The sequence below is a fragment of the Salmo trutta genome, chromosome 3 (genome assembly GCF_901001165.1).
Source record: "Salmo trutta chromosome 3, fSalTru1.1, whole genome shotgun sequence".
NCBI classification, from domain to species: Eukaryota; Metazoa; Chordata; class Actinopteri; order Salmoniformes; family Salmonidae; genus Salmo; species Salmo trutta.
This window is the reverse complement of record NC_042959.1, coordinates 7,958,798-7,970,412: the sequence shown is the minus strand read 5'-3', so window position 1 is coordinate 7,970,412 and position 11,615 is coordinate 7,958,798. Positions and strand designations below refer to the sequence as shown.

Below are 11,615 nucleotides of genomic sequence, written 5' to 3'. Positions count from 1 at the left end.
TAGCAGGGCAGAAAATTGACGAACTGACTTGTTGGAAAGGTGGCATCCATGTACCAAATATACATTTCACTGAGCTCTTCAGTAAGGCTATTCTACTGCCAATTTGTGTCTATGGAGATTGCATGGCTGTGTGCTCAATTTTATACACCTGTCACCCACAGGTGTGGCTGAAACAGCCAAATCCACAAAATTTGAAGGGGTGTCCACATACTTTATATATAGTCATTATATGGCAGTATAATATATTATTTTCAACACACAGATAAAACACACACACACACATACACTTCCACAGTTTGGGCATCTCATTTGGCAGTGTCAACACATGGAGATCCATAGAAATAGAATAGCTAGAATGGACATTGCTTTTCAAGTCAACATTACATGATGGGGTGGGCTGGCGGCCAAATTGATTGTACCCGGGTGGGCCAGCGGCCATATTGAGTGTACCTGGGTGGGCCAGCGGTCATATTGAGTGTACCTGGGTGGGCCAGCGGCCATATTGAGTGTACTATGAAATTGTCGTGGTCTAGGGAGCTTTCCCATGCTAGTCATTCTATTTATATGTGAAAAACACACATATAATAATAACAACTAAACACTACAGGCAGTCAACTGAACCGGTCTAAGAACTGTAGAACACTGCTATGGAAGAGGCCCGTGTGGCCACTGCTCTCCTGGGTGAGCAGAACCCGTCCGTCGGGCCGATGTCTGTGGAGCAGGACAGGCTCACCCTGCATCAGGCTCATCTCTGACTCCGTCTGGGCCTGGTATGACGTCCCAACTCTGTGTCTGAGGGAGGATAGAGAAAGAGATTTTCCATCTAACATAACATAATAGATGCCATTTAGCAGATGCTTTTATTCAAAGAGACTTACAGTCATGCATGTATACATTTTACGTATGGGGGCCCCAGCAGGAATCAAACTCAAATAAAATTCAATGTTATTTGTCACATGAGCCGAATACAACAGGTGTAGAACCTTACAGTGAAATGCTGAATACAACAGGTGTAAAAGTGACTATGCATGGATAATAAACAGAGTAGCAGCAGTGTAAAAGTGTGTGATGGGGGGGCAATGCAAATAGTCTGGGTAGCCATTTGATTAGCTGTTCAGGAGTCTTATGGCTTTGGGGTAGAAGCTATTAAGAAGCCTTTTGGACCTAGACTTGCCATGTGGTAGCAGAGAGAACAGTCTATGACTAGGGTGACTAGTCTTTGGCAATATTTAGCGCCTTCGTCTGACACCGCCTGGTATAAAGGCCCTGGATGGCAGGAAGCTTGGCCCCAGTGATGTACTGGGCCATACGCACTACCCTCTGTAGTGCCTTGCGGTCAGAGGCTGGGCAGTTGCCATACCAGGCGGTAATGCAACTAGTCAGGATGCTCTCGATGGTGCAGCTGTATAACTTTTTGAGGACCAATGCCAAATCTTTTCAGTCTCCTGAGGGTGAAAAGGCTTTGTCGTGCCCTCTTCATGACTGTCTTGGTGTGTTTGGACCATGATAGTTAGTTAGTGATGTAGACACCAGGGAACTTGAAGCTCCCAACCTGCTCCACTACAGCCCAGTCGATGAGAATAGGGCTGTGCTCGGCCCTCCTTTTCCTCTAGTCCACGATCACCTCCTTTGTCTTGATCACGTTGAGGGAGAGGTTGTTATCCTGACACCACACTGCCAGGTCTCTGACCTCCTCCCTATAGGCAGTCTCATCTGTCGGTGATCAGGCCTGTTGTTGTGTCGTCAGCAAACTTAATGATGGTGTTGGAGTCGCAGTTATGGGTGAACAGGGAGTACAGGAGGAACTAACGACCCTTGGCGATGCAAGCGAGCAACAGAGGACCACCATCACATTCAGAATACAGAAATCCTACTTCCTGAAATAAGACACTAAGCAGGTCAGTTTGTGAAAGAGGAGGTGCTTGTTACTCTCATCACAGATCACAGCTGCCCCCATAACCATTACAATGTCAACATTGGTATATCTATCTCCCTTTCCTGTAGAGTTGATGTGTACTGTAATTTGAATGAAACTCACTGTACCTGCTAGGGCTGCTGGACAGTATTGACGCTGATGGTGCTGGTTTCTGATTGGAAGTCAGAACATCTGAGGGGTTTGTCTCCAGACCTTTCCTAAGAACAGGAGCCTTGCCTTCTTTCAGTATGATCCCAGGCCCATCTCGCCCCAGTGTGAGTGATGGAGCCCAGACCTCCAGGGGAGGGGGACCAGGGTGAGCACTGGAGGGAGGCTGGCTACCCGAGGGCAGGGAGGTGGTCCTGGGCCGTGGTGGAGGGGAATCAGGCTGGGTCAGGAACCGCACTGACTTGGTGGGCTGATGGATACAACACACAAACAATGTTGGCATTATGATACAGTAGTGGAATAGGAATAAAGATGATTGATGCTGGATATAGCAGACAGTGGCAATCAGCATTTGCTAAGTGAAAGAGTTCATGGTAAGAGAATTTCACAATAAAGACAATCTGAATTAGAAGTCAAAGTAGACATGAAGCCAGTCAACTATCCTTCCAAGCTACTTTTACATTTATTTTGTATATTTTTTTTATTTAACCTTTATTTAACTAGGCAAGCCAGTTAAGAACAAATTCTTATTTACAATGATGGCCTACACCGGCCAAACCCGTACAACGCTGGGCCAACTGTGCACTGCCCTATGGGACTCCCAATCATGGCCAGTTGTGATACAGCCTGGAATCGAACCAGGGTGTCCATAGTGACGCCTCAAGTACTGAGATGCAGTGCCTTAGACCGCTGCGCCACTACTTAATAATACCTAGACAGCAGGCGTGTTACCTTCTCTGTGTTGTTCTTGAGGGCGTCTGGTTTCACGAGGATGGAGTTGATGGACTGCTGACCATTCGATGCTGCTTGCCTTGTCTCCAACACCTGCCTATCAAACGTCTCTCTGACAGCAGTGTCCCTGTCCTTCATAAAACCACCACTAGAGGGCGCGGGTCCCTCAGACATCCAAGCCAGAGATCTGTTGTGATTGGGCAGGATGCTCATGTGTTGTTTCTTCCTGAGCAGAGCAGGGGAGTAGCCAGGGGCCTGAATATGGCTAAAGTTCTGGCTGTGAGAATGGGACTGAGAATGGGGTTGAAGGCCTGAGGTGGCGCTGGTAGTGTGGGGGTAGTGGTTACAGCGCTGGGATGAGTTCTGGGATGAGCTCTGGGTCTGGGATTGAAGGGCTGAGCTGGAAGAGATGGTGGTGTGGGGGTAGTGGTTTCCCCGCTGAGATGAGCCTGAGGGAACATTAAAAAGACTTTGAAATCACTCAAAATGGATCCTTGTCAAATCAATGTAATTTCCACTGCACTGTTCTGGGTTCCATTTTGTGATTATCAGACGTATACAAACTAGAACAGAGAAGTCTTTACAGGTTTACTATCTCTGACTGTTAAATAATGCATAATGTTAGGATGATAACCAACCGTGGAGCCATCCAAACATTGAAAATGCAACTTTGTAGAGTTACAAACTTCCGCCACTCTCACCTCTGTGTGAACGATGGAAGACTCTCCTCACTGTGTCCCATCCCTCCGAGCCCACCCCGTGCCGGGACTTTCTGGTGGCGCCGCCTGATGACGTCACAAGCTGCGTGGCCACGGAGGTGGACTGCTGCGGAACCCGTTGTCCAGTAGAGTAACTAGTTTCATCTGAGTTGACCCTGTGGAGAGCTAGAACCACCGCTGGCGTTTTGGAGGACGAGGAGGTTCTTCTTCCAGGGACTGTACCAGGGCCTGCCGTCACTGCCTTGGACTCCAAGAGCCTGGCAGAGGTTCTGTGGCAGACAGGAAATAGATAGATATTGCTGTCAAAATCAATAAATGAGGTGTCCATGACACAAATGAAAGTCAAAAAGATGGAACCACTGTAGGAAAGTGGTCAATGATGACACACACATCGTCTAACAGTAAGGCTGATCCTCTCAATGATTATATAAAAACACAACATTACAACCACAAAAACAATTGTCACTTGTTTCTCACGGTCCGCCTAATGAAACCGGTAGAAATAGCTCTCCCACTTACCTGAGGACAGGTGTGACGTAGTTGCCGGGCAGGATGCCCACTTTGCCCGTCCGTAGAGAGAGGCCTCGGAGCCAGCCCTCCTTAAACTTCCCATACACCCCCACCATCTCCCCCTTCCTCAGCTCCAGTTCCTCAGAACGACAGGGCTTGTAGGAGTACAGAGCAGCACACCTGAACAACAGATTACATGTTACCACAATCTCACATAGATGACAAATTCTATATCATCACATGTGCTTCTACATCTGCACTGGTTGCTGTTTGGGGTTTTAGGCTGGGTTTCTGTACAGCACTTTGTGACATCGGCTGATGTTACTCCAGTGTTACTCCAGTGTTACTCACAACGCTGATGGAGTTCCTAGGTGGCGGACTGCTTGGTGTCAGCGGAGGTTGTTACTACCATGTTAATACTGTATTACTCCTGAGTTACTATTACGTTACTACTACGTTACTCCAATGTTTTTCTGCTGTGTAGAGCGCACATTGGTGTCAGCGGAGGCTGTTACTCATATGTTACTACAAAGCTATTACTATGTTACTACCATGTTACTCACACACTGATGGAGAGCTGCTGAGTGGAGGACTGTTTGGTGTCCGAGGAGACGGAGGCGGACTGGGGGTTGATCAGAGCCATGGTGATGGTGGGAGGAGCTTCACCACTACTCATCTTCCTCACGCCCTATAGACAGAGAGGAGGAGGAGGAAGACCAGGATGTAAATATGTATACTGCCATAGAGTGTTCTTCCAAGATATCAAACAGTAAAGTCGGAGAAGATATCACGTAAACTGACCTGTTAAAGACCGAGTAAGAATAAGATATTCTCATGTTAAATGTGAAAGGACATTTATGTGGTATCAATGAGAAATAAAGCAGACAAAGCAGGAATGCTAGAAAGAGATAATGTGGGAGAGAAAGAAACAGGAAGATATATGGACTTAAACCTGTTTGATTTAAAATAAGGATATGAATTAAGCTAAAATGGGAAATCCTTTTTGAATTCAATCACTCTGACAACATCCTTAGAGCGCTGGGCCAGTAACCAAAAGGTTGCTGGATCGAATCCCGAGCTGACAAGGTAAAAATCTGTCGTTCTGCCCCTGAGCAAGGCAGTTAACCCACTGTTCCCCGGGTGCCGAAGACGTGGATGTGATGGGGGGGTTGGGTTAAATACGGAAGACACATTTGAGTTGAAGGCATTCAGTTGTACAACTGCCTAGGTATCCCCCTTCCTCTTTCTATTTAAACAAAACATCCATACGTTTTCCCTTGGATGAAGTGGTCAGAAAGTGACTTTTTCAAAAGATTAAAAAATATATAAAAAGACTCTCAATTATTCAAAATCTCAATTACCACTGCCTCCTCCTACAGACTACTGGTCTAAACTGGACTCTGTCATAAACAAGTTCATTTGTGGGAGAACGAGACCACAGATTAAATGTGCAACAGTAACAGAGAACAAAAGCATTAGGTGGACTTGCAGTTCCAAACCTAACATTTGAACACCTATCATTCCACATGTATTTCCTGAAGCCCTGGTTGGTCCCAGGCTTCTATTCCTTGGCTATAGGAGAGTCAATAGTTTCTCCAATTAGATTACAATATTTATTCGTTTCTGAATTGACTCTTAAAAAAGTGCATTATTATTTGGAACATTATAGCATACTCGGTAAACGCGTGGAAAGCTACAGAACAGCATGAGATCTAGATCTCAATTCATACTCTCCAATATGGAGTAATAAAGAATTCTCAGCGTGTAAGAGACTATTTATATCAGATTCTTGGTCTAAGAAGGGTATTATTACTTTCAAAGACATACTCAATGTGAATGGACTCCTCCGTTTCCAGGAAATCCACCAGTGTTGTAATGTCCCAGGTTCACCTTCAACTCTGTTTACCCACGCCAGCCTATGGGGTCCCCTGGGGAGCAGAGCTAGCAGTACACCCATTGGTCAAATGCCTAACGGACAGACGCCACTCAAAAAGGAGTTGTTTTATGACATCTATAGTCGATTCATTCTAGCAGCACATAAACCATGTACTCTATCCACTTTATTGGAAAAAGATTTTACACTTGCTGACAGACAAATAAATTGGGAGACGGTACAGAAAAAGATAGTTGGATCATCTAGAAACGCCAATCACCAATTAATGAATAAAAAAAAACCACATCACATGGTATTAATCCATCACCATTATGTGAGTTCTGGGGACCTTGGTACTTTTCAGCATGTCCTGTGGAAATGCCCAGGGGTGGTTGAATTCTGGGCTGGTGCTTTTCAGCATGTCCTGTGGAAATGCCCAGGGGTGGTTGAATTCTGGGCTGGTGCTTTTCAGCATGTCCTGTGGAAATGCCCAGGGGTGGTTGAATTCTGGGGGAAAGTCAACCATGTAACATCTGTACTTCTAGATAAATAAATGCCATTATATCCAACCTGTTTGTGAGCTTTTAAATGATATCCATCATAACCATTTATCTTTTCCAGTGATGACGACATGGCCGTCTCATGGTGTGGTACGCAAAATGGGTCAACTTTCAGCACCTTTACCTCTGGAATGTTTTGGCATTCAGGTCCAAAATAAAGTCACTTTTCAGCACTTCTACAAATGGGCAAATATGTATGGAAGGTTTGGTTCAAATCAAAAAAGGGGATTTACCCCATACTGTAGATACCAGGTGATGAAGTAGCTGGCTTGCGGCCCAAATGGTACCTTATTCCCTATATAATGCACTACTTGTCAAAAGTAGTGCACTATATAGGGAGCCATTTGGGCCTCATCCTCAGTGTTCGGTAAAAGCCACTGTAATTGATATTACATGATGGGAACAGCAAACAATGCTGATGCTCTTAGCCAGCAGAGCTCCTTTCTGCCCTTAACTAGTCTCTTCACTATAAATATACATTCATTTCCTATGAAACGCAGTAATGAGGAACTCAGAACAAGAAACAGTGTGCCTAGTCTGCCTACCACGCTACAGAACGGACCTTTTAACTACAAATCTCTACTTCACTAGAACTACAGAGAGCTGAACAGGTCTGTGAGTCAGTACTGATGGAGGTTTAGTGTGGCTCTACTCTGAGGTGTGTCTGTGAGTCAGTACTGATGGAGGTTTAGTGTGGCTCTACTCTGAGGTGTGCCTGTGAGTCAGTACTGATGGAGGTTTAGTGTGGCTCTACTCTGAGGTGTGTCTGTGAGTCAGTACTGATGGAGGTTTAGTGTGGCTCTACTCTGAGGTGTGTCTGTGAGTCAGTACTGATGGAGGTTTAGTGTGGCTCTACTCTGAGGTGTGTCTGAGTCAGTACTGATGGAGGTTTAGTGTGGCTCTACTCTGAGGTGTGTCTGTGAGTCAGTACTGATGGAGGTTTAGTGTGGCTCTACTCTGAGGTGTGTCTGTGAGTCAGTACTGATGGAGGTTTAGTGTGGCTCTACTCTGAGGTGTGTCTGTGAGTCAGTACTGATGGAGGTTAAGTGTGGCTCTACTCTGAGGTGTGTCTGTAAGTCAGTACTGATGGAGGTTTAGTGTGGCTCTACTCTGAGGTGTGTCTGTGAGTCAGTACTGATGGAGGTTTAGTGTGGCTCTACTCTGAGGTGTGTCTGAGAGTCAGTACTGATGGAGGTTTAGTGTGGCTCTACTCTGAGGTGTGTCTGAGTCAGTACTGATGGAGGTTTAGTGTGGCTCTACTCTGAGGTGTGTTTGAGTCAGTACTGATGGAGGTTTAGTGTGGCTCTACTCTGAGGTGTGTCTGTGAGTCAGTACTGATGGAGGTTTAGTGTGGCTCTACTCTGAGGTGTGTTTGAGTCAGTACTGATGGAGGTTTAGTGTGGCTCTACTCTGAGGTGTGTCTGTGAGTCAGTACTGATGGAGGTTTTTAAAAAAAAAAATGTAATCTTTATTTTAACAGGGAAAACAGACTGAGACCTGGATCTCTTTTACGGCTGTGCCCTGTGTAAACATGTTGCCATGTACAGTTTTAGGCATACAGACAAGAACATTTCAAACATACAAAACAAAGACACAATTCAACAGAAACAATCACAGACAACATCATATTGATCCTCCATAACATTTTGAAATGGGCAAGGGACACCAGAGTGTCTAACTTAAGTTGGATCTGCAGTTTGTTCCATAAATAAGGCGCAAAGGAACTAAAGGCAGTCCTACCCAACTCTGTGGAGACCGCAGGAGTCTCTAATGTAATCCACATCTGTGATCTGGTTTTAAAATTTGTATATCTAGTGGAAATTAATGATGATATATATGGAGGTAGTTTTAAAAGAAGTGCTTTATAAATAAACAAGAGAGCATGTTGCTCTCGCCTCACAGATAGAGAGGCCCAACCCACATGTTGATATAGGATATAGTGATGAGTTTTGTAACTATCACCCGTGATAAACCTGAGTGCACAATGGTAAATAGCATCCAGTGGTTTTAATGTGTTTGCCGATGCATGCATATAGATAATATCACCATAATCTAAAACGGACATAAAAGTAGCCTGCACAATTTGTTTTCTATTTACAAAGGACAGACAAGCCCTGTTTCTATAAAGGAACCCTATCTTGAATTTGAGCTTTTTTCCCAATTCAGTAACATGTTTTTTAAAAGAAAGCCTATCATCTAACCATACCCCTAAATATTTATATGCAGAGACCTGTTTGATTTGAGTACCATCCAAGCTAGTGATTACAAAAGTGTTTCTAACTGAGAGTTTAGACCTAGAAAAAAACATGACATTTGTTTTCTTAGCGTTTAAAACAAGTTTAAGCTGTAAAAGAGACCCCTGTAGTATCCTAAAATTAGACTCCAACTGCATTAAAGCTTGGTCCGCTGTTGGAGCAATAGAGTACATCACTGTGTCATCTGCATATAAATGGAATTTACAATATCTGACATCATCACCAATGTTGTTTATATAAAGTGAGAACAATAGTGGGCCAATTATTGAACCCTGAGGGACCCCTTTAAGTAACTGTAAGGAGTCAGACTTGATCCCGTCGACCATGACGGCCTGAGTTCTATCTTTAAGATAGTCATAAAACCATCGGCAGGCATCCGTGCCCACTCCTATAGATGACAGCTTACTCAAAAGGATAGCATGGTCTACAGTGTCAAAAGCTTTTGACAAATCTACAAACAACGCAGCACAGTGCTTTCTATCATCTAAGGCATTTGCAATATCATTTACAACAAGCATAGTGGCCGATGTGGTACTGTGTTTAGATCTAAAACCAGATTGATTGGTGCTAAGAATACTGTTAGCAGAAAGAAAAGACTGTAACTGTTTGTTGACTATAGATTCTAGGATCTTTGCCAGACAAGGGAGCCTAGAGATGGGTCGATAGTTATCCAAATCACTACCGTCACCTCCCTTATGTAATGGCAGAACAAAAGCTGCTTTCCACACCTTAGGGATAATTCCTGTGCTTAATGTTAGATTAAAAATGTGTGTCACTGAACCAGCAATGATAGGTGCAGCACACTTAAGTAAGAACGGGTCTAAATTGTCAGCGCCTAAGGATTTCTTAGTATCAATGGCACACAGGGCAGCTAGAACCTCTGCTTCGGTTATTTTCTGGAAACTAAAAACAGGGTTACCATTTTTCAGAGTAACGGTTGAAAAGCAAGACGAAAAATCAACTAACTTTCCAGTGCCACAATGGCCACTTTTCCTTTCAAATAAAAAACCAGCAGAGATGAAATGCTTATTAAAAGCATCACAAATATCATTTTTTTCACTTAGGATACAGGAATCTGAGGTAATTTGCTTAGGAAGAGAAACAGCAGAATTCCCCCGTTTCAGTGAATTAACAGTTTTCCAGAATTTTGCAGGATCTCCTGCAGAATCTGTCATAGCATTAAGGAAGTAATTTGATTTTGCCTTTTTGACAGCTGCAGTACATTTATTTCTCAATTGCCTAAAAAACAGCCAATCAGCTGGAGTACCTGTTTTCCTCACCAAGGCCCAGGCCCGATTCTTTTGCAGGAAAAGACCTGACAATTCAGGAGAGAACCAAGAACTGGTTCGGTTTCTTACTCTGTGATTCTTAAGCGGGGCATGTTTATCAGACATAGAGGTAACAATAGAAGAGAAAAAAGCAAGGGCTAAAACCGGGTCCAGAAAGCAGCAAGTGGATAAAAACTCAGAGTGATATAAGTCAAGGGTAAAAGCTTGCTGTGAGAAATGTTTATAATTTCTCTTAGAGATTATACAGGGATCAGAGTGTTTCAGCCTGGTATCTCTAATACAAGCAATAGGGCAGTGGTCACTGATATCATTTGCAAAAACCCCACTGGCTGTGTATTTATGGGGGGTATTTGATAGAATAATGTCTAGTAGAGTAGATTTTACTGGGTTCTTAAAGTTGGGACGGGTTGGTTTAGTTATCAGCTGAGTTAGATTTAGCTCAGTACAAATGTCTTTTAATTTATCGGATACTGGTGAAAGCCAATCCAGGTTAAAATCTCGCAAAATCAGTAATTCAGAGTTTGCATAATTAGACAGTATATCAGATAATTTGCATAGAGTACAAGGAGGAGCTGAGGGGGGGGGCGATATACCCCTCCTAGAGTTAAACTAGCATTATTACCAAGTACCAAATTTAAAACTAGACATTCATATTGCTTTGGGACAGAGGTTGATATGGACACAGAAACATTTAAGCAGCATTTTACATAAATCGCGATACCACCACCACCTCTACCAACTCTATCAGCTCTATAAATATTGTACCCAATCAACTGAACATCTGAATCAGGCACAGAATCACACAGCCACGATTCAGATACAACCAATACGTCAACATTTGATTGTGAGACCAAAATTTCAATAAAGTCCAACTTTTGTATCAGGCTTCTAGCATTCAAATGAATTATTCCAATGCCATTGCTACAGGAATTCATATCAGATGGAGTATCCAAGGTAGCACCTGAAGCTGCACTGGATGAGCAATAAACCATTTTCGAGCTATTGACAGAGCTCAATTTTATGGGGACAAGATTACTACTAACAATACCTCTCTGCATGTGAGTAGTATTCGCAATACGGTGATTGGACAATAATCTAGGAATTGCAGAAAGGTTGTTAACTGTAGTTTGTTCCATATTTGCAATTGAGGGACTAATTAATGAAACTGGGAGAGGAGCATTGAACGTAGTCTGATAGTCAGTACTGATGGAGGTTTAGTGTGGCTCTACTCTGAGGTGTGTCTGTGAGTCAGTACTGACAACCTGAAGTGCTTCTCCCAACGGGTCAGACCACAGCCTTCAGGATAATGACCCTTCATTACCTAACCAAGCCACTCAAAATAGACGGTGACTCATTTGCAGAGGCGTCGTATCTATGTGTGCATCACTCACGTTATGCTATTAACAACATTAATGTTCTCATTGCGTTGCCTAGGAGTCTACGGTAATCTCAGAGTGGGTGTGTTGGCATTACGGTGATACCGTTCAACAATCAGGCATGGAACTACTTAATACATGGTGCTAGACAACATTATTAAAGCAGTAATGTTATCCTCCGGGGGTTTGAGGGGTAACAACACTCTCTCTCTAGTTAT

General features: G+C 43.6%; 1 protein-coding gene across 3 annotated transcripts in view; it reads right to left on the bottom strand.

The window, feature by feature from the left end:
- Positions 1–190: 190 nt before the first annotated feature.
- sh3rf2 (SH3 domain containing ring finger 2) overlaps positions 191–11,615 on the bottom strand; it is a 32,406-nt gene continuing 20,981 nt past the window's right edge. For all 3 annotated transcript variants that reach the window (XM_029722052.1, XM_029722041.1, XM_029722064.1), the window contains 6 exons: positions 4,608–4,732; positions 4,054–4,224; positions 3,517–3,803; positions 2,816–3,264; positions 2,044–2,333; positions 191–792 (listed from right to left, as the gene is read on the bottom strand). In XM_029722052.1, coding sequence (XP_029577912.1) covers positions 612–792; positions 2,044–2,333; positions 2,816–3,264; positions 3,517–3,803; positions 4,054–4,224; positions 4,608–4,732 — 1,503 coding nt within the window. In that variant the 3' untranslated portion in view covers positions 191–611. The remainder of the gene's footprint in view (positions 793–2,043; positions 2,334–2,815; positions 3,265–3,516; positions 3,804–4,053; positions 4,225–4,607; positions 4,733–11,615) is intronic.